Source organism: Hypanus sabinus, chromosome 26 (assembly GCF_030144855.1).
Source record: "Hypanus sabinus isolate sHypSab1 chromosome 26, sHypSab1.hap1, whole genome shotgun sequence".
Taxonomy (NCBI): Eukaryota; Metazoa; Chordata; class Chondrichthyes; order Myliobatiformes; family Dasyatidae; genus Hypanus; species Hypanus sabinus.
Genome location: NC_082731.1, coordinates 17,347,463 through 17,371,199, shown reverse-complemented (window position 1 = coordinate 17,371,199; position 23,737 = coordinate 17,347,463). Strand labels below are relative to the sequence as shown.

Below are 23,737 nucleotides of genomic sequence, written 5' to 3'. Positions count from 1 at the left end.
TTCCTGCTAATAAAAGCCTTTCAGTATTTACTCTACTTCCAGTCTTTTGGAGTTATTGATAGTGCATCAGAGACCAACAGCTCGCTGTTTCGAGCTCTTTTCAAAGTTATGGGTGATTTTCACTGCTTCGAAAGGGCTGTCTGTCACATAACTTGTCAGCTCCACCTGGGCAGTGAAAATGCACCACTCTCGGATAATTACTGAAAATAAAATAGATGTTCGACGGAGACAGGTCAGCACAGGGCAGGGTTTGGGGCTCTAGAAAGTAGGAGGGGAAAACTATATGATGAGGAGCAGGTAATCAGAACGGGAGGCTTGGAGACGAATGACAGTAGCCGCGTTTGGCAGCTAGGGGACAGAACTTCTACACCTGTGTATGTCGGATTTGACTGTGAACACCGACAATGCCTGTTGACATTGAGTATATTGCCTGTCGCAGTTTGCTATTCTGAGCTCTGCTCGGTAAAACACACACGTTGGATTCGAACCATTTGGCAGAGGGGAGCCTGCCCCGGCGGCCTGTCGGAAATGTCCGAGATCCGCAAACAGTGTGCGCAGGCGCCCAGAGTTCACGCTTGTGTCGAAAGGCGCGCATGCGCCCAGTGGACAAAAGGCTCCGGAGGATGGCTGGCAGGTAGGAACGGGGTCCTCATGACACCTCGACTGAGGGACAATTGCGCGCCATGGCCCCGCACCCTGGCAGTTCAGATCCTTCCCTTCTCCCTCTGAACCACAATCCGCACCAGGGTCCGCGGAGGTTTTCTGCCGATGAGTGACGGTGCTGGCGCTACTTCGGGCGGTCATCCGTATCGCTGGGGACCTTGGTAGATAGACCGATTTCTAGCTAGTGGCGGATTGTGGGGAAGATGGCAGCCATGATTCACTCTTCCATCGCTTTCCCCGCCTGTCAGCAGGGGGTTCACCAAAGTCTAAGGGGGCCAACTGAAATACAGGATCAGCATTCTGACCTAAATGTCCTAGCGTGTCAAGGCCAGCTGCATGACAGATACTATAAAAATTGTGCTAGAGGGGTTCTGTCTTTGATGTGTGTGACCATCTCCACTGTGTTTTACACTCGGCCCCAGAGGAAGGATGTTTCAATCAGCTGTATACGTGTGTACGATTGAATGACAATGGACTTAAACTTAATCTTGATTTCTGTATCTGAGTGTATTGAACTTTGACTTTTCACGTACAGAATGCCTATGGGAGCTTGTTCTGTTAAATTAGCTGGGTTCTCCACGTGTCAGCATTGACTGGATTTGAAGCATGTGGCGGGGGGAGCTGGTGCTTGCGGTTTTCGGTGGCAGCGTTATTACGCAGAAACCCCCGCACTTCAGAATTCGCGGTTGCCGACCCCGATCAAGTGCGCAGGCGCTGGGAGGGGGGGGGGGGGTTGCAGTTTGTACCAAAATGTCGCACATGCGCTCGGTGGACGAACAGCTCCGGCGGATCGGCAGCAGCTAGAATCGGGTTCCATCAGCACCGGGTCCGGGGAACACTTGCTGCGAATTCCGGTCGCACCGTGGCCGGGTCAATCGCGGTGCATACCCAACGATCCGCACTTGGGCCCCGGAGTGATTTATGCTGATGTGCAAAGTTGCTGGCGCCGTTCCTGTGCAAATTGTGCATCGCGGTGAATCCGAAGGGTTTCGGCCCGAAATATCGACTGTACTTTCTTCCAAAAGATGCTGCCTGGCCTGCCGAGTTCCTCCAGCATTCTGTGTGTGTCGCTGTGAGTCCGGGCGGGCAGACGAGTTTCTGGCTCGTGGGGTTTTCTGGGTTTAGAAGCACCCATGGGTGACGCTGCCGGCGCTTTCCTCTCCAGTCTGCAAGGCGTAAGACAACATGAATCTTAAGGCTGTGTATGGTGTCGATGCTGTGAGCAATGCATACAAAACGCTGGAGGAACTCAGCAGGCCAGGCGGCATCTGTGGAAAGGGTCTTGTCCCCAAACGTCGACTGTTTACCCTTTCCCATAGGTGCTACCTGGCCAGCTGAGATCCTCCCGCATTCTGTGCCTGTTGCTCGGATTTCCAGCATCTGCAGATTTTCTCGTCTTTGTGATACTTTGAACATTATTTGGAAGTGCTGCCGGAGGGAATGGGAATGGTTGGATCTCCCGGAGTCTGCCGAGCTTCGGTTACCTTCTAATCAGAATATGGGCTCTGATTAAATCTCAGAAGAAAAAAACTTCTCGGGCCCTTTCAGACAAGTGGATTAGCGACATTCTGCCAATCGAATCACAAGGTGAACATTGAGATCAGGTCTGGTGTCTAGAACCAGCTGATGCCCAAATGTTGGTACGTGACGTGCTTAGTTGAGAGTGAGGTCTAAAATAAAGGTGGTGGGGTCAGCTAAAATGTAATTATTCTGCTTAGATAAAGTAAAGTCTTTCCAACAGCTTCTGTTCTTTAGAGATTTGCCTTTGTTGAATCTCCTCCAAGTCTCACCTTCCTACCCATGAGAACATGTTTGTCCCATTTTCTCTGGGTACATAATGATATCAGACACCTTTGTCCTTGGTAACAAGTGCCACATATTAACATATCTCTACAAGGTAGTCACTTCACCTCACCGTTGGCTTTACCACCAATGAGTTCACCCCCCCTCATCAATCACCAGGGGGAAGGGGTGGTGTGAGGGTAATTAGAAAGTCCCCAGGAGCAGCCATGTCACATAATCTGCCCTTTGTAGGGCTGTGGGACATATCCAGAATGTGAAGTTGTACTAATGGAGAGAGATGAATTGAGCCAGCTCACTTTTAGCAAATCATCTTTGTTGAGCATTATCTGATCCTGGACATTTCTGGCGAATGAGACCATTGCTTCCCCTATTCTGTCTGGGTCTACGGTGATAACAGGCACCTCTGTGCTGGGTAGTAAGTGGCCTGTAGTATTCACAGCGCAAAATTGCACACATTGACGATCTCCAGCGAGATAGTCCGGTCACCTTCCCCTGGCGTTCAGTGTCATTCCTGTTACTGAGTTCACACACCGTCAATCAGAAAATCTCCAGGAGCAGACGTGTAAATACTGTGTGCTCCCGTGGGTCAGAGGGACATTCCCAGAGAGTGAAGCTGTACTGGTGCAGAGAGACAAACTGAGCAGAGTCACCATTTGATTACAGGCAGAAAGACTTTGATGCTGTGTCCAGATGCCTGAACTGTGCCCAGTTAGAAGAGGGGGTGTTGTTCCTCCAACTGAACCTCACTATGACAATCAGAGGTTACCAATAGAGAGTAAAATTGTCTCAGCTGAGATGTTGTCCTTCACCCATTGACAACTTATGTAAACTTTTTGCAGGGTACAGAGGGCAAAGGATCTGTGTACGGGAATCCCCAACACAACAGTACTGTTATACTCTTTCGGTTGGTTCACCGGCACTCGAAGACCATCGATATTTGAATGTGGAGGAGGAGGTGCTTGAGAAGACACCACACCGATCGTAGCAAGGTGAACGCAAACACGTGTTCAGCATACGGGCAAGATTTCGATGAACTCATGTGGTGACAACCTGTAAACTGCCTTCAGTCATTGAAAGAGTGAGCAATACTTGTTACAGATCCTCGGAAAAGAAGATTTGTCCCCCCTTGCAACGTGCATCTACTTTGTGTCTGAAATGAAGTTTTCTGTTTTAACTTCTCATTGAAACCCATTGGGGACACACCAGTGCATCTTCACTGGAGACCAGGCTTGTTTTTGTGTGGGACAGATTCCCTATGTCCTCCGACATGTTGAGACACCAGAAAGTTGACAGCCAAGAGAAATCATTCACCTGCTCTGACGGTGGGAAGGAATTGACTGGGTCAGATGAGCTGCTGGAACGGCAGCGAGTGGGTGCAGGGGAGAGGCTGTTCACCTGCTCTGAGTGTGGTAAGGGATTCCCGAAGCCAGGTAAGCTTCTGACTCACCAGCGGGTTCACACTGGGGAGAGGCCGTTCAGCTGCTCAACGTGTGGGAAGAGGTTCATTCAGTTGTCCCATTTGCAGACTCACCAGCGAATTCACACCGGGGAGAGGCCATTGACCTGCTCTGAGTGTGGGAAAGGGTTCATTCAGTCATCCGACCTAAAAACTCACCAGCGAGTCCACACTGGGGAACGGCCATTCACCTGCTCAACGTGTGGAAAGAGATTCATTCAGTTGTCTCACTTGCAGACACACCAGCGAGTTCACACCGGGGAGAGGCCGTTCACATGCTCTGAGTGTGGGAAGGGATTCACGCAGTCATCCGACCTGAAAACTCACCAGCGGGTTCACACTGGAGAGAGACCGTTTGCCTGCTCAATGTGTGGAAAAAGATTCATTCAGTTGTCCCATTTACAGACACACTATCGAGTTCACACTGGCGAGAGACCGTTCACCTGCTCTGATTGTGGGAAGGGATTCACTCAGTCATCGGACCTGAAGACACACCAGCGGGTTCACACTAGGGAGAGGCCGTACAGCTGCTCAACGTGTGGGAAGAGATTCATTCAGTTGTCCCATTTGCAGACTCACCAGCGGGTTCACACCGGGGAGAGGCCGTTCACCTGCTCTGAGTGTGGGAAGGGATTCACTCAGTCATCCGACCTAAAGACTCACCAGCGGATTCACAGCGAGGAGAGACCGTTCACCTGCCGTGAGTGTGGGAAGAGATTCACCCAGTCCACCAACCTGAAGACTCACCAGCGAGTTCACACTGGGAAGATCCTGTTCATCTGCCCCGTGTGCGGGAAAGGATTCACGCGCTCAGCTCACCTGGTGACGCACCAGCGAGTTCATGCCGGGGAGAGGCCGTTCACCTGCTCCGTGTGTGGGAAGAAATTTATTCAGTCGCCTGACCTGATGAGACACCAGCTGTTTCACTCTGGGGAGAAGCCATGCACCTGCTGACTTTGTTGGCAGGGATATACTCAGTCGTATAGCCGACAGATACACCGGTGAGTTCACACTAGAGAGGAGTATTCATCTGTAGGAAAGGATCATTGAATCGTCTAAACAGCTGGTACACCAGCAAGCTCACACAAGTAAGAGGCCATTCACATGCTCATACTGCGGGAAGGAAGGAACCCTGTGGCGAAAGGGTGATAAAGACAGCTTTTGGTACATTGGCCTTTATAAATCAAAGTATTGAGTATAAGAGTTGGAATGTAATGGTGAGGTTGTATAAGGCATTGGTGAGACTGAATTTGGAGTATTGTGTGCAGTTTTAGTCACCTAATTACAGGAAGGATATTAATAAGGTTGAAAGAGAGCAGAGAAGGTTTACAAGGATGTTGCCGGGACTTGAGAAACTGAGTTACAGAGAAAGGTTGAATAGGTTAGGACTTTGTTCCCTGGAGCATAGAAGAATGAGGGGTGATTTGATAGAGGTGTATAAAATTATGATGGGTACAGATAGAGTGAATGCAAGCAGGCTTTTTCCACTGAGGCCAGGGGAGAAAAAAACCAGAGGACATGGGTTAAGGGTGAAGGGGGAAAAGTTTAAAGAGAACATTGGGGGGGGGGGTTTCTTCACACAGAGAGTGGTGGGTGTGGGATGAGTTGCCAGATGAAGTGGTAAATGTGGGCTCACTTTTAACATTTAAGAAAAACTTGGACAGGTACGTGGATGAGAGGGGTATAGAGGGATATGGCCCGGGTGCAGGTCAGCGGGACTAGGCAGAAAAATGGTTCGGCACAGCCAAGAAGGGACAAAAGGCCTGTTTCTGTGCTGTAATGTTCTGTGCTTCTGTGGAATTCTCTCAATTAACCCACCTTGTGAATTAACACCGAGAGGCTGCACTCCTGAGCGAGCGAAGAGATTTTACTTGGCCACCCCATCTGCTGCTGCTGTGGAGAGGGAGCTCAGCTGCTCAGACTGCGGGAAGAGATTTATTCAATCATCACAGACACGAGGGAGAGAGCACGCAGAGGAGCAGCCGTACACCTGTTCAGAGCGTGCGAGGGCTTCATTCCTTTAAGCCAGCTTGCGAAGCACCAGCAAATCCACATTAAGTAGATGCGTACTTCTGTCCTGAGAGTTATTCAGTCAGCCCACACCAGCGGCTTCACGTCAGGGAGGAAATTCAAATGGGTTGTACAATAATTTTTTTAAATCCATTATGGTGGCTGAATCCCGTTGCATGTTCCTGACGTTGATGTCAGTTTCTGCTCACAGACAGAACCGAACCCTGGTCTCTGAGCATTGGAGGGGTTCGCTCTGCCGATGTTAATCTTGTATTAGTCTGCTGTTTAATACTGTTGATCTGTGACAAATAAATCAGTTCTGTTTCAACTCTTGTGTCCCTGGTGCTTAGCTGTCTTTGCTACTTATTGTACAGTAGAGAGGCCACTAAGTACAGCTGGTCCCTGTCCGTGGTCCTGTTCCCCACAAATCCTTTCAAATCCATCCCTGCTGTTTACCTCTCACTAACCCTGTGGCGATGGGTTCCAAACAGTCACTATTTTGTGGGTGAAGAATTTCCCTGTATCTTTCCTGCCTGACTTCCTGGAGATGGAGGAAAACGAGCTCAATGCTGTTACGTCAGACATCCCTCAAATCTCTGGGCTCAGGAAGAGTGGCATTCATTGTTAATGTTATTTCCTGCTCCCTTCAGCGTTACTGAGCATTTTCGCTGTTTCCAAAGGGCTGTGTGTCACACAGCTGGGCAGTTGCAATATGCCGATGACAGTGGGCCCTTGTTCAACGGAGCGGGGATGGAAACCAGAGACCGAGCGCAGTTCTCTCAGTGGAGGGGGAAGATCTCTCTGCCCAGCAACACTGGTGACTGTCCCTGACAGTCCTTGCATTTGCACAGCACCTCACATGCATTTGGGTTAAACTCCATCTGCCATTTCTCAGTCCATCTCAGCAAGTGATTTATATCACTCTGTATGCTTTGCCAGTCTTCTACACTATTCACCACTCCACCAATCTAGGTATCATCTGCAAATTTACCCACCCACTCGTATTTTCATCCAGGTCACTTACATACATTCCAAACAGTGGAGGTCCCTGCGGAACTTCAGCAATTACAGATCTCCAGCTCGAATGTCCCGTCAGCCACTATCTTCTGTCTTCTATGTCCAAGCCAGGTCTGAATCCGAACGGCCAGTTCGCATAATCTTCTGGATTAGCCTTCCATGAGGGACTTAGTCAAAAGGCTGACTGAACTCCATCCACTGCCCTATCCTCATCAATCTCTTTTGTCACCTTGTCAAAAACTCAACCACATTGGTAAAGCCATGCTGGCTCTCCCTAACTGGCCCATGAATTTCTGAAGGCTCATATATACCATGACTAAGAATTTTATCCAGCAATTTCTCTATAACTGACATTAGACTCGCTACTCGGTAGTTCCCAGGATTTTCTGTTTCATTCTTAAACAGAAGTACAACTTTAGCCACGTCAGCCCTCTACGACCTTGCCTACCTTACCTCATTCAATAACCTGGAATAAATCCCACCAAGCGCCTGGAATTTACTCACCTTAATACTCATTAGCAGTTACCCTTCTTTGACCTCTGAACGCTCTAACATTTATACACTCAGCACTGATCCCTTGGTTTTTCATGTCATTTTCCTTGGCAAATACAAGCAACGTACTTATTAATTACCTTAAAGGTTCAAAGGTCAAGTTTAATGTCGGCGAAATGTATACAATATACACCCTGAAACGGTTAAACGTGAGAACCCCAAAGCCCCCCCCCAGCTCCCCCCCCCCCACCACCGCGCGTCGGCGGCAGCGAGCAACGATTCCCCCTCCCTCACCAGCAAAAATAAAGGTGCACTGGTAGAATCACTGAGCCCAAGCGATAGCAAAGACACAGACCAAAGTTACTCGAAAAGCTTCGCATTTCATCCACAGTTCGTCAAACCACAGGTTCTCCCTCTCGCTGGAGAGGGAGAGGGAGGTGCCCCTCATTTTCACAGCGAGCGGGAGACATAACAACAACCCGCTGGGGGCTTACGCACTTAAAAGCCCGTTTCGTCGCTTTTTTCGAGCTCTGTGTCCGGAGATCGCAAAGACCGGGCCCACACAGCGAAGGATTTTCCGGCCTCCCCGACGACACACGTGTCTCCTGCCTTGACACCGACCCTCGATCCGCCCGTCCCCGCAGCCCCGGGATCTCAGGCCGAACCCTCGGCATGTCGAATAGCGGCCGGTCGTGGAACCCCGGGAACGGGTCCCATTCCCGCCAAGAACCGAAACCAGCGTGAAACTCCAGGTCAAGGTCTTCAAAAGAGCTCTGAGAGGGAAAAATAAAGGTAGGAATAGAGCAAAGGAGTCACCGTCACGTGCCACCATTCCTCATAAACACCTCACTCACATTATCCGCATCCAAACAAATGCCACCCCCCCCCCACCATCCTTGAGTGGTCCCACCCTCTCCCTCGTTATCCTCTTGCTCTTAATGTATGCACAGAATGCCTTGGGATTCACCTTAATCCTACTGACCGAGGACTTCTCATGACCCCTCCGAGCTTTCCTCGTTCCCTTCTTTAGTTCTTTATTTGGCTCCTTGATACTCCCCATGCGCTTCGTTTGATCCCAACTTCCGAAGTTTTACAAACTTTTCCTCCTCCTTCTTCTTCTTGACGGAATTCATCACCTCTCCGGGCATCCAAGGTACTCCTATTTTCCCATCCCTGCCTGCCCTTCCTTCTAAGAGGAACCTCCCTTTCCTGTGCTCTGTGCGACTAAACACCCTGCACGCGTCTGATGTGGACTCGCCGGGAAAACGGGAAAGGTGTTCCCAATGAACGCTTCTTAGTTCCTGCCCTGTAATTTGCCCGACCCCGATTTAAAACACTGCCACAAGGGCCATACTCATCCAGGAAGTTAAGGAGTTGTAGACATCATTCCCTAAACAGCTCACCCACCCACTGGCCAATCAACACCAGGTCCAGTACAGCCCCCCTTCTCATTGCACTGTCTACATACGATTTCAAAAACTCTTCTTGGATTCACTTAACAAATCTGCCCCATCTAAACCCCTCGCACTAGGAATGTCCCAGTTTATTTCAGAGAAGTTGAACCCCCCCCCCCATGACAACATTATAAACAACATTTCCTTTATCTCATGTCCCAGTGGCTATTAGGGATCTGTGATTGCACCTTTCCTACTCCCGAGTTCCACCAAATGGACTCAGTGTCTGATCCCTTCATTATGTCTCCTTTGAGTGCAGCTGGTATTGTTCCCGATTGGCAGTGCAACTCCTCATTTATCTTTTCTAAAGCTTCGAAATCTTGGCATATTAATCACCCATTCCTGCCCCTCTTTCAACCAAGTCTGTGCAATGGCCACAGCATCGTAGTTCCAGGTACAGATGCTCTAAATTCATCACCCTTACCCATAATACTCCCAGCATTAAAATACACACACTTCAAACACACCTGTTATTTCGATTTTGCCTTGTAGTATTTTCCGACATCTACCTTCCAGAATCACTCTTCCCAGGGCTCGGGTTAAACAAGTAGCATCGACAAAGCCAGGACATCGCTTCCCGCCGGAAAACATTAACTTATCCAAGAACTTGATACCCTGTCCTCTGCACAATCTTCTCAGCCACTCATTCATGTGTGTGAGTGTGAGGGAGAGGGAGAGGGAGAGACAGAGAGAGAGGAGAGAGAGTGACAGAGAGAGAGAGAGGAGAGAGAGCGAGAGAGAGTGAGTGAGAGAGAGAGGAGAGTGTGTGAGAGAGAGAGGAGAGAGAGCGAGAGAGAGAGTGAGAGAGAGTAAGAGAGAGAGGGAGAGAGGGAGAGAGAGAGAGGGAGAGAGAGAGGGAGGAAAGAGAGAGGGAGGGAGGAGAGAGAGAGAGGGAGAGAGGAGAGAGAGAGGAGAGTGAGTGAGAGAGAGAGAGGAGTGAGTGAGAGAGAGAGAGGAGAGTGAGTGAGTGAGTGAGTGAGAGAGAGAGAGCGAGAGAGAGAGAGAGAAAGAGAGAGAGGAGAGTGAGTGAGAGAGAGAGGGAGAGAGGAGAGAGAGAAAGAGAGAGAGGAGAGTGAGTGAGAGTGAGAGAGAGAGGGAGAGAGGAGAGAGAGAAAGAGAGAGGAGAGTGAGTGAGTGAGAGAGAGAGAGGAGAGAGAGACAGAGAGAGAGGAGAGTGAGTGAGTGAGTGAGAGTGAGAGAGAAAGAGGAAAGAGAGAGAGAGCTCCTACAGGCACACCAGCAGGTTGACACAGGAGAGTGAGTGTAGTGTGTGTGGGGGAAGGGATTCTTGTATCCATCCCACGTGCTAACACAGCAGAGCTCTAAGGAGAGAAGCCACTCAACTGGGAAGGCATTTCATCAGACATCTCGCCTTCAGACGCATCAGCAAGCTCACAGAGGCGAGAGACCATTTACCTCCTCCACCCCTGGGAAGGGATTCACTGGATCATCTGACCTGCTGATCCCCCAGCGCGTTCTCACCGGGAAGAGTCCCTGCTGCTCTCAGTGTGCGAGGGGTTTTACTCTCAGCCATTGCACCTGCTGAGACACAAGTTTAAATAAGCACAACAGTCCTTTTTCAAATCCATTCTTGCCATTTACCTCTCTCACATATGCTGATGGTATTGAACCTTGGGCAATGGACGCGGGAGAGGTTTGTTCTGATGACATTGGTCTTTAATTGGACTCGAGTTAAATATTGTGGACCTGACATTAAAAAAAATCAGTTCTATTTTGAAGCTTGTGTCCCATGTTCTTCTGACTCTACAGCATTCCCAATTTACAGCAGAGAGGCCAATCTCTGCTCCCTGCCAGTGTTCCCGGCCCACCACCCTGTAGTGATGTTCTTGTCTCTCTCTCTCTCTCTCTCTCTCTCTCTCTCTCTCTCTCCCTCTGTTCTCTCTGTTCCCCTTCAATCCATCCCTGCCGCTCCCCTCAGTCTGTCCATGCAGTGACGGGTTCCGAACGGTCACCACTCTGGGTGCAGTGACGTCACCGATCACCTGAATTTAGAGCTGTTCACCCTCTCAGCCCCAGATCCATTGATGTCAGTAGGTTATAGCCTGTCTCCATTCCTCCTGTAGTCCAGAACCAGCTACTTTGTTTTTCAGTCTGTCCCCGTAGTGATGTTCTTGTCTCTCTCTGTGTTCCCCTTCAATCCATCCCTGCCGCTCCCCTCAGTCTGTCCCTGTCGTGACGGTCACCACTCTGGGTGAAGTGACGTCACCGATCACCTGGTCTCCCACAACTTGCACTCGCTCTTCCTTCAAACTTTATTTATCCCACAGCCCACTCTCTATGTTGCCCGCTTCTCCCTTCTGCCAACTTCCAACCCCTCTCCACCTCTTGCTCGCACCCTTCACTAGGTTTCCCCTTTCCTTCTCACTCCCTTCATCCTCGTGTCTCCCGCTCCCTGACCCCAACCCAAAGTCACCCTCTTCCCCTCGTCCTCTCATCCCTCTCCTATCTGTGGGTCACTTGTTCCCTCCACTCCACGCACACCACCTCCGATCGCCACATTCCACCCTCGCCTCCTCCTTTGTTGTGTTGTCTCTTTTTCCCTCTCCTGTGTCTCTGGGTCACCCCTTCCTACCCCCCTTCCATCTCTTGACTGCCCCCCCTTCTCCACTCCCTTATGACTCAGTGTCTCCCATTTGCCTGTTCCCCCACCTACATGTCAGCACCTTCCCTTTCGTCTCTTCCTTCCCGGTCCCGTCTCTGGGTCTACATCCATACCCCACCCCCCCAAACCCGTCCTCTGCCGTCTCTGGGTCACACCCTTTCTCCTACTCCGTTTACTCTGCCCCTATCAAATGCCCGTGAGCGCCCCCCTCCTTTCCCATCACGTCTCTGGGAGACCCACTCCTTTGCACCCACCTCCCCTTCTCCCTGTGTCGCCCCTCCCATCTCATCCATCTCCCATTGCCCTTCTTCGTCACAACACCCACTCGTTTCTGGGACACCCTTTCACCCTCAACTGTCTCTGGGACACATCCTTACCAACCCATCCTCGTCTTTCATCACCAGTAACACCCTCCCCCCTTTCCGGTTGCTGGGTCTACCTCTTCTACCCGTCTTTGGAGTGGTTCCCTGTCGCTCACCCCATTTCCCCCAGCTTCGTGACAGCTCCTGTCTGTGACTCATTGTGCTCCCTTCTCATCTTCGGGGTGACACTGGGATGCTCCCAGGTCCTCTCGCCCTCCATTTCTGGGACTACCCCTACTCCTCTAGCGTATGGGACTCCTCCTTCCCCTCTGCATAGTACTCACATGTCTCTGTGATGAAACTATTGTCTCTGGGATGTTTTCTTCCCATCCCGCCCCACACCTCTGGGACTCCTCCCCTTCAGTTCCTCCCTTCTACCCCACCTCCATTGGGACATTCCCTTTGCCGCGACCCTGGGATGCCCTTTCCCCTCTTCTTCCGCCCCCCCCCACCAGTTTCTGTGACAACATTTCTCCCCACGTCTCATACACCTTTCTCTTGGATGCCCCTCCCCTTTCTGTGGATCTTTCCCCTCCCCAGTTAAACAGCTACCCCTGCTTCTCTGCCCCTCACCCAATTCAGATGACCCCCTTACCTCCCAATTCGGAAACGCACCTCGCTTGGGACTCCCCGTTCCCCTTCCCGTCTCTATCTGACCCTAGCCTCATTCCTCCTCTCTCCCCTGCCACCCTGTCTCTAGACGCCCTGTAAAATCCCCCCCCTCCATTTTTGGGACTCCCCTAACTCTCTCCATATCTGGGATGGCCCCTCCTGTGCTTTCCCAAGAGGCCCCCTTCCTTCCATCCATGTGTCTGGGATGTGCACTTCCGTCTCCAGCTCTGGGACACCCACTTGACCACACTCATCTCTGTCTTGTCCCACCGACTCCCCCCAACTCTGGCATGCCGCTCCCACTTCATTCCCAAAGTGTCTAGGACAACCCGTTCTTCATCATTACTGGAACACCAATTCCTTCCCGTTTCTGGGATCCCCTCCTCCCTTCCAACATTGCCTCTGTGACGCCCCCTTCCCCCCGCCCAAATCCCTCTTTATGACGTGCATCACCACCCCTTCTCCCACTGCTTAAACGCCATGCTCGGGAAGCCTCTCTATCCATCGTCTCTGAAAGCCCCCTCCCCATGACACACCACCACCAGCCTTCTCCAGCTGTCTACGTCCCTACCAATAAAACCGTAAGCCAAAGGGACAGAATTAGGCCACTTGGACTGTCGAGTCAGTTTCGCCACTCGATCACAGCAGATTTATTTTTCCATCTCAGTCCCCTTCCCCTGCCTTCTCCCTGTAACCTTTGACTCCCATAATAATCAAGAACCTATCCACCTCTGCTTCAAATGACTTGGTCTCTGCGGCCGAAGGCAGAAATCCATTCGAAGGCCACTTTGTTCGGTACTTGCTGGACCTGATGAAGTGGCCGTTGAGTGCTTGATCGTGGCCTTCTGCGGCAGTAGCCCACCCACTTCAAACTGCGACGTGTTGAGTGTCTGGGGGTGCTCTCCTGCTCAGCAGTCTTGCAAAGCGTGGTTATTTGAGTTACAGTTACCTTCCTGTCAGCTTGACCCAGTTTAGTTTTTCTTCTCTGAGCTCTCCTACCCTGACCCTGGGACGCCCCCTTTCCCCTGACAAACCCTGCACCATCTCTGGGACTCTCTGTTCGCCCTCCATCTCTGGGTGCATCCCCCTACTCCTACCTCCCGTTTGTGGGTCGTCCATTTCCCTATTTCCCTGCGCCCACCATCCCCATTTCGATTCTCTGCGGTGCACATTTCTCCCACCCCTCCTCCCCGTTCATTATCTGGGTAGCCCCTACTCCCGACTTCCACCTCCCTCTTCTCTCTCTCGGGTGCCCCTTCCGACCCGTGCCTGGGATGCCCCCTTTAACCGAACCCTTCCCCGTGTCTTTTGGATGAGCAGTCCACCTCTCCTCCATCTCTGGGTCACCCACTTCTCCACACACCCCTCTTCCCCCTACCCTTTACATTGTTTCACGGCATGCCACCATCACATCATCGGCCCCGTCTCGTGATGCTAACTCCACTTATCGCTAGGACCTGCCCTAAACCCTCCCCATCTCTGAATCGCCCCACCACTGTCTCTGGGACACCCTCTTTCCCCCAAGGTCTCTCCACACGATCCCTGAAATGCCCCTTTTCAACCTTTCACACCCATCTCTGATGCCTCATCCACCCTTCCCTCCCTCCCCAGTCAATGTGAAACCTCTTCCACTCCTCCCCATCTCCATGAGTCCCTGCACCGCACCAACTGTCAGAGGCTGCGGCACTCCCTTCCTCAGTCCTCCTCCAGCCGCTCAAACCTGTCTCTGTGATGGAACCTTCCCCACCCCTCCCGATCTCTTCGTCTGTAACACCCCTATTCGATGAACCTTTTGAGTCTCTAGGATACCCTCTTCCCATCTGCAGCTCCCTCCACCCCGTTTCTGGAATGTCCTCACCCAGAACTGGCAGCCCATTGATCCGGGGTTCCATTGCTTTAGACGTGATAGAACAGTAGGGATGAAGGGGGGAAGGGGTGGCATATGAGTTAGGAAGAATGTCACGGCAGTGCTCAGTCAGGAAAGACTGGAGACCTCGACTGGCGTGGCTTTATGGGAGGAACCGAGGAATAAGATGGGGTTATATTATTGTCCACTGAATGGTGGGCGAGCAGCGTGGAAGAGAGATTGCAGTCTGTTGCAAACAACGCAAGTAGTGATATGGGTGATTTTAACTTTCCACGTACTGATTGGGACTCCCATGCTGTAAAAGAGCTGGATAGGAAAGAGTTTGTCAAATGCGTTCAGGAAAGTTTCCTCAATAGGTACATAAAAGTAAAATTAGATAGGCATATGGACAAGAAAGGAATGGAGGGTTATGGGCTGAGTGCAGGTCGGTGGGACTAGGTGAGAGTAAGCGTTCGGCACGGACGAAAAGGGCCGAGATGGCCTGTTTCTGTGCTGTAATTGTTATATGGTTATATGGTTATAAGTCCCAACTAGAAAAAGTGCGATACTAGATCTCCTTTAGGGAATGAGGCAGGACAGAATTTCGTGTTAGGGAATATTTTGGTTCTACTGATGATAATGCCAATAGGTTCAAGGTAGTTATGCGTATCCAGCATCTGCAGGTTTTTCTCTTGTTTGTGTTTCAAATAGTAGAACTATTTTTTGAAAAAATATAAACATGAACTTTGGACTGGATGAGTGCAGAACATTAAACATAAAGAAAGGTGCAAGAGAGCTAACAGAGTGCAAAACAGAGCAGCAGGATACAATACAACCGATAGATGAATATGAAACATACAAGTATCTGGGATATCAGAGTGTATTGGGGAAGAGGAATAACAGGCATTACAAATCTACACAACAGTCAAATAAACGGACATATTTTCATCAACGAAAACATGCAATTCTAATAAGAATAAAGAAATTGTCACTATTGAAGAAAAAGTTAACCAAGGGAGGAGCATGACCCTGCAAGGAAGACATTTCCATGATCTGAGCAGACTAGATGTCAACAAGGAAGCATCGAACGCCTGGCTCAGAGTTGGAGAAATCTTCCCAGAAACAGAAGGTTTCCTTGTGGCAATGTAGATCCAGGTGATTAACACAAAATTACACAATATAAGCCCAAGAAATTCAAGCTGATAAATGTAGAACATGCCAGGAGAAACCGGTACACAATCCAACACAATACAGGATCCTATAGCAGTTTAACTCAATCTGATTACTTACGCAGGCATGATCAAGTGGCATTCACTAAAGTCTTGCCTTAAAATACAAACTCATAAAAGAAATCGTACCTTGTTATAAATACAATCCTGATCCAGTTTTAGAGTCAGAATACAACAGATTATATTTTGACCGATCCATTATTACAGACTGGTAATCCATAATAACTGTTCAGATAGATAATAGGGGATAAAGAAGCACGAAGAATGTACTTAATTGATACAGCCATTCCAAACGCACGCAGCTTACAGGAATCAATAAGTGAAAACACCAGAAATATGCTGAATTAAAGGAGGAAATTGGAAGACTTTGGAACATGAACAGTCTATACATTTTCCCAATACTAACATCTACAAATGGTATCATCCCAAAGGCACTACAGAATAACATTAAACAATTAGGGCTACGCAACAATATCCATATAAGTCAGAAAGCCACAGTACTAAACACCACCAGGCGAATACTACTAAACACAATACACAATACTAAACACTGAAACAACACACACAAAATGCTGGTGGAACGCAGCAGGCCAGGCAGCATCTATGGGGAGAAGCACTGTCGACCTTTCGGGCCGAGACCCTTCGTCAGGACTAACTGAAAGGAAAGATAGTAAGAGATTTGAAAGTAGTGGGGGGGGGAGGGGGAAATGCAAAATGATAGGAGAAGACCGGAGTGGGGGGGGGGGGATGAAGCTAAGAGCTGGAAAGGTGATTGGCAAAAGCGATACAGAGCTGGAGAAGGGAAAGGATCATGGGACAGGAGGCCTCGGGAGAAAGAAGGGGGGGGGGGACACCAGAGGGAGATGGAGAACAGGTAGAGTGATGGGCAGAGAGAGAAATAAACAAACAACTAAATATGTCAGGGATGGGGTAAGAAAGGGAGGAGGGGCATTAATGAAAGTTAGAGAAGTCAATGTTCATGCCATCAGGTTGGAGGCTACACAGCCGGTATATAAGGTGTTGTTCCTCCAACCTGAACATCTGCAGATTTCCTCGTGTTTGCTCACTAAACTCTGAAAGTTGCTAGCAATTGAGAAATGAGTGTTCTTGGCTAAGCCCACACCTCAGGTTTGACCAGCTCGAGCTGAGAAAAAAATAATAAGAAGACAAATTTGAAGTTGCTGTTGCACTGAACAGGTAACCTAGCAACTCCCGTCTTCAAATCCTCTCATTCTGAGGCCATGCAAGGGGAGTATCCGAAAGGAATCGGAAAGGTTCTAGGGAAATCTAAAAGGTCTCAGGGTAGATAAGCCAGCTGGACCAAATGGGTTCTGAAAGAGGTTTCTGAAGAGATTATGGAGGCACTAGTATTAATCTTTCAAGAATCACTAGATTCTGGAATGGTTCTGGAAGACTGGCAAATTGCAAATATCGCTCTAATCTTCAAGAAGGGAGAGAGGCAGAAGGAGACCAGAGGCGACTGAGTCTGACCTCAGTGGTCGGGAAGATGTTGGAGTCGAATATTAAGGATGAGGTCTCAGGGTACTTGGAGACACGTGATAAAAACGCCATAGCCATGTTTGCTCAAGTGATAATCTTGCCTGACAAATTTGTTGGAATTCTTTGAAGAACAAACAGGATAGAAAATGGAGAATTAGTTGATGGTGTGTACTTGGATTTTCAGAAGGCCTTTGACAAGGTGCCACACATGAGGCTGCTTAACAAGCTACGAGCCCGTGGTACTACAGGAAAAATTCTAGCATGATAGAGCAGGGACTGATTGGCCGGTGGCAAAGAGTTGGAATAAAGGGAATCTCTTCTGCTTGGCTGCCAGTGACTAGTGGTGTTACACAGGGGTCAGTGTTGGGACCACTTCTTTTTGTGTTATAGGTCAATGATTTGGATGATGGAATTGATGGCTTTGTTGCAAAGTTTGAGAAGAGCGTTTGATGGCTATGGGACAGTATTCATGAGAATTCAGGGGTGACCTCATTGAAACCACTGTGGAAGACGGCCAGTGAATGAGTGGAGATTTGAGGCTTTGACTCGAGAGATTCTGGCAGTTTTGGCAGTTGGACTGTGCAATCAAGTCAATCAAGATTTGAATAGTTCAGCAGAAAGCCGTTGATTAGACAATCAAGATTTGAATAGCTCAGACTCAGCAGAAAGCAGCTGATTGGGCAATCGAGGTCAGGTGACCAAGCAATTTGAAAAGCTCAAACAAAGAAATAGAGGGTTACCTCAAGCGGAGCGGCCTGTGAAAAGCGGCCAGTGAAGGAGTGGAGATTTGAGGCTTTGACTCGAGAGGCTTCGAAGAGAAGAGGCTGAGGACGAGATTCACTCCAAGTGAGGTAAGGCCGGGTAAGTTCCTTTCAAAGGAGAAAGTTTGAAAAGTTGAGGCAAGTATTGGGTAGGTCATGGCAGCTGAGATCGGCCCCGTGGTTTGTTCATCCTGCAGCATGTGGGAAATCAGGGATACTTCCAGTGTCCCTGACAATTATGTGTGCAGGAAGTGTGTCCAACTGCAGCTTCTGGCAGACCGCATTGAGCGTCTGGAGCTGCGATTGGATTCATACTGGAGCATCCGCGAAGCTGAGAAAGTCGGGAATATCACGTTCAGTGAGTTGGCCACACCGCAGGTAAAGGCTACACAGGCAGAAAGGGAAGGGGTGGCCACTAGACAGCGTAGCAATAGGCAGGTAGTGCAGGAGTCCCCTGAGGTCATCTCCCTCCTAAACAGATATACTGTTTTGGATACTGTTGGGGGAGATGTCTCATCAGGGGAAGGCAGCAGCAGCCGAGCTCATTGCACCATGGGTGGCTCTGCGGCACAGGAGGGAAGGAAAAGGAGTGGGAGAGCTATAGTGATAGGGGATTCGATTGTAAGGGGGATAGGTAGGCGTTTCTGCAGCCGCAAACGAGACTCCAGGATGGTATGTTGCCTCCCTGGTGCAAGGGTCAAGGATGTCTCTGAGCGGCTGCAGGACATTCTGGTGGAAGGGTGAACAGCCAGTGGTCGTGGTGCACATAGGTACCAATGATATAGGTAAAAAAAACGGGATGAGGTCCTACAAGGTGAATTTAGGGAGTTAGGAGATAAACTAAAAAGTAGGACCACATAGGTAATAATCTCTGGATTACTACCAGTGCCACGTGCTAGTCAGAGTAGAAATAGGAGGATATTTCAGATGAATATGTGGCTTGAAAAATGGTGCAAGAGGGAGGGATTCAAATTTCTGGGGCATTGGAACCAGTTCTGGGGGAGGTGGGGCCGGTACAAACAGGACGGTCTGCACCTGGGCTGGACTGGAACCAATGTCCTAGGGGAAGCGTTTGCTACTGCTGTTCAGGAGGCTTTAAACTAATGTAGCAGGGGGGTGGGGACAAGAGCAGAGAGACAGAGGGGTGTAAAATGAGGGTAGAAGCAAAAAGTAGTAAGGTGAAATGTAAAAGTGGCAGGCAGGCAAATCCAGGGCAAAAAGCAAAAAGGGCCACTTTTCAACATAATTGTATAAGGGCAAAGAGTGTTGTAAAAACAAGCCTGAAGGCTTTGTGTGTCAATGTGAGGAGCATTCGTAACAAGGTGGATGAATTGAATGTGCAGATAGTTATTAATGAATATGATATAGTTGGGATCACAGAGACATGGCTCCAGGCTGACCAAGGATGGGAGCTCAACATCCAGGGATATTCAATATTCAGGAGGGATAGACAGGAAAGAAAAGGAGGTGGGGTAGCGTTGCTGGTTAGAGAGGAGATTAACGCAATAGAAAGGAAGGACATTAGCCTGGAGGATGTGGAATCGATATGGGTAGAGCTGCATAACATTAAGGGGTAGAAAACGCTGGTGGGAGTTGTGTACAGGCCACCTAACAGTAGTAGTGAGGTCGGGGATGGCATTAAACAGGAAATTAGAAATGCCTGCAATAAAGGAACAGTAGTTATAATGGGTGACTTCAATCTACATATAGATTGGGTGAATCAAATTGGTAAGGGTGCTGAGGAAGAGGATTTCTTGGAATGTATGCGGGATGGTTTTCTGAACCAACATGTCAAGGAACCAACTAGAGAGCAAGCCATTCTAGATTGGGTATTGAGCAATGAGGAAGGGTTAGTTAGCAATCTTGTCGTGCGAGGCCCCTTGGGTAAGAGTGACCATAATATGGTGGAATTCTTCATTAAGATGGAGAGTGACATTGTTAATTCAGAAACAAAGATCCTGAACTTAAAAAGGGGTAACTTTGCAGGTATGAGACGTGAATTAGCTAAGATAGACTGGCAAATGATACTTAAAGGGTTGACGGTGGAATGCAATGGTAAGCATTTAAAGATCGCGTGGATGGACTACAACAATTGTTTATCCCACTTTGGCAAAAGAATAAACCAGGGAAGGTAGTGCACCCGTGGCTGACAAGGGAAATTAGGGATAATATCAAGTCCAAAGAAGAAACATATAAATTAGCAAAAAAAAAAGCGACACACCTGAGGACTGGGAGAAATTCAGAGACTAGCAGAGGAGGACAAAGGGCTTAATTAGGAAAGGGAAAAAAGATTATGAGAGGAAGCTGGCAGGGAACATAAAAACTGACCGTAAAAGCTTTTATTGATAGGTGAAAAGAAAAAGATTGGTCAAGACAAATGTAGGTCCTTTACAGTCAGAAGCAGGTGAATTGATCATAGGGAACAGAGACATGGCAGACCAATTGAATAACTACTTTGGTTCTGTCTTCACTAAGGAGGACATAAATAATCTTCCGGAAATAGTAAGGGACTGAGGGTCTAGTGAGATGGAGCAAATGAGGGAAATACATGTTAGTAGGGAAGTGGTAGGTAAATCGAAGGGATTAAAGGCAGATAAATCCCCAGGGCCAGATGGTCTGCACCCCAGAGTGCTTAAGGAAGTAGCCCAAAAAATAATGGAAGCATTAGTGATAATTTTTCAAAACTCCTTAGATTCTGGATTAGTTCCTGAGGATTGGAGGGTGGCTAATGTAACCCTACTTTTTAAAAAAGGAGGGAGAGAGAAACCGGGGAATTATAGACTGGTTAGTCTGACATCGGTGGTAGGGAAAATGCTAGAGTCGGTTATCAAAGATGTAATAACAGCACATTTGGAAAGAGGTGAAATCATCGGACAAAGTCAGCATGGATTTGTGAAAGGAAAATCATGTCTGACGAATCTTACAGAATTTTTTGAAGATGTAACTAGTAGAGTGTATAGGGGAGAGCCAGTGGATGTGGTATATTTAGATTTTCAAAAGGCTTTTGACAAGGTCCTACACAGGAGATTAGTGTGCAAACTTAAAGCACATGGTATTGGGGGTATGGTATTGATGTGGATAGAGAATTGGTTGGCAGACAGGAAGCAAAGAGTGGGAGTAAACGGGACCTTTTCAGAATGGCAGGCAGTGACTAGTGGGGTACCACAAGGCTCAGTGCTGGGACCCCAGTTGTTTACAATATATATTAATGATTTAGACGAGGGAATTAAATGCAGCATCTCCAAGTTTGCGGATGACACAAAGCTGGGCGGCGGTGTTAGCTGTGAGGAGGATGCAGGGTGACTTGTATAGGTTAGGTGAGTGGGCAAATTCATGGCAGATGCAACTTAATGTGGATAAATGTGTGGTTATCCACTTTGGTTACAAGTACAAGAAAACAGATTATTATCTGAATAGTGGCCGATTAGGAAAAGGGGAGGTGCAACGAGACCTGGGTGTCATTGTACACCAGTCATTGAAGGTGGGCATGCAGATACAGCAGGCGGTGAAAAAGGCAAATGGTATGTTGGCATTCATAGCAAAAGGATTTGAGTACAGGAGCAGGGAGGTTCTACTGCAGTTGTACAAGGCCTTGGTGAGACCGCACCTAGAATATTGTGTGCAGTTTTGATCCCCTAATCTGAGGAAAGACATTCTTGCCATAGAGGGAGTACAGAAAAGGTTCACCAGATTGATTCCTGGGATGGCAGGACTTTCATATGAAGAAAAACTGGATCGACTAGACTTATACTCACTGGAATTTAGAAGACTGAGGGGGGATCTTATTGAAACGTATAAAATCCTAAAGGGATTGGACAGGCTACATGCAGGAAGTTTGTTTCCGATGTTGGAGAAGTCCAGAACGAGGAGGTCACAGTTTAAGGATAAAGGGGAAGCCTTTTAGGACCAAGATGAGGAAAAACTTCTTCACACAGAGAGTGGTGAATCTGTGGAATTCTCTGCTACAGGAAACAGTTGAGGCCGGTTCATTGGCTATATTTAAGAGGAAGTTAGATATGGCCCTTGTGGCTAAAGGGATCAGGGGGTATGGAGAGAAAGCAGGTACAGGGTTCTGAGCTGGATGATCAGCCATGATCATACTGAATGGTGGTGCAGGCTCAAAGGGCCGAATGGCCTACTCCTGCACCTATTTTCTATGTTTCTATGTAAACATATTGAATGGTGAAAGGCCTTGATAGAGTGGATGTGGAGAGGATGTTTCTGATGGTGGGAGAATCTAAGACTGATGGGTCAGAATTGAGGGGTGTCCATTTAGAATGGATACGAGGAGGAATATCTTTAGACAGAGTGTGGTGAATCTGTGGAATTATTCGCACAGGCAGCTGTGGAGGTCAAGTCTTCATGTATACTGTATTTACAGTAGATGTTGATAGATTCTTGATTGGCCAGGACATGAAGGGATGTGGAGAGAGGGCAGGAGATTGGGGCTGAGAGGAATCATGGACCAACCATGATGATGAAATGGTGGAGCAGACTCGATGGGCCAAATGGCCTAATTCTGCTCCTATATCTCCTGGTATAGGTGTGGGGATAAACCTGAAGTTCTATATTCAGCCGTTACTGAGTGGCTGCACTCCTATCTGTGGGACAGAAGGTTTATAGACTCACAATGATCGAAATGGTTGCTCTGGTGTTGGGAGACGGGTGGACTGTCAAAGGGAACATTGTCCAGGTGAGGATTAAACTGAGAGCCCTGTGTTCTCCCAGGTGGACAGGAATGAGCTGATCAACCTCAGCTTCAAATATACCCAAAGACCTCATCCAGTGCCGTCTGTGCAATGAATTCACCACCCACTGACAAAAGAAATTCCTCCGCATCTCTGTTCTAAAGGGACGTCCTTGTACTCTGAGGCTGTGCCACTGTTTCCAGGCTGTCCCGCTATTGGAAACATCCTCTCTATGCCCACTCTATCTGGACTATTCAGTAAGACTCAATGAGACACCCCATTTAAGAGATTCTGACAGGCACATGAGTGAAGGACAAATGGAGGGCGATATGAGAGGGAACGGTTTGGTTAATAGTGGAGTAGGTTAAATGATCGGCACAATGCCGCGGGCTGAAGGGCCAGTACTGTGCTGCAGTGTTCGTTTCGATATCGTGCAACGTCATTTTTGTACACAAGTGTAAAGGAGAACGAAATAATCACCAGATTCGATGCAGCACAAACATACACATGATGTTATACATAGATAAAGAACACAGCAATAATAATAAAAAACAGTAAAGAAAAGTGTGTGTGTGTGTGTGTGTGTGTGTGTGTGTGTGTGTGTGTGTGTGTGTGTGTGTGTGTGTGTGTGTGTGTGTGTGTGTGTGTGTGTGTGTGTGTGTGTGTGTGTGTGTGTGTGTGTGTGTGTGTGTGTGTGTGTGTGTGTGTGTGTGTGTGTGTGTGTGTGTGTGTGTGTGTGTGTGTGTGTGTGTGTGTGTGTGTTACAGGAGTGTCTGTCCATAAGGTGACTATCAGGAAATTGTAAAATAGTGGTGGTTTGCGCGTGGAGGGTTGGGATAAGAGGCTGAAGACACATTGGAATGGCTATAACCAATAAATTAATTCCCCTGGCAGATAAAATAGGATGGAGGATCCGAATTAGGCCATTTGGCCCATTGGGTTTTCCCCGCCATTGCATCGTGGCTGTGTCATTAATCTCTGATGCCCAGACTGATGAAGAACCTATCGACCTCCGCTTTAAACTCATCCAGTGACTTGGCCTCCACAGCCGGCTGTGTCAACACCCTCTGGCTAAACAGTTTCATCTTAATCTCTGTTGTAAATGGACGTCCTTCTATTCTGAGGCTGAGCTCTCAGGCCGCCCCCCGACTCCAGTATAAGAAACATCTTCCCCATATCCACTCTACCTTGGCTTTCAATATTCGGTAGGACAGTCCCCCC

The 23,737-nt window shown here is 48.6% G+C and overlaps 1 protein-coding gene and 1 pseudogene across 1 annotated transcript; one reads left to right on the top strand and one right to left on the bottom strand.

Annotated features, from left to right (window-relative positions):
• Positions 1-23,737, bottom strand: part of LOC132381680 (zinc finger protein 721-like) — a 93,823-nt pseudogene that overhangs the window by 43,533 nt on the left and 26,553 nt on the right.
• On the top strand, positions 470-5,431 carry LOC132381615 (zinc finger protein 239-like). The gene is made up of 2 exons (XM_059951141.1): positions 470-634; positions 3,306-5,431. The coding sequence occupies exon 2, from the start codon at positions 3,722-3,724 to the stop codon at positions 4,874-4,876; it is 1,155 nt and encodes a 384-aa protein (XP_059807124.1). The 5' UTR covers positions 470-634; positions 3,306-3,721; the 3' UTR covers positions 4,877-5,431.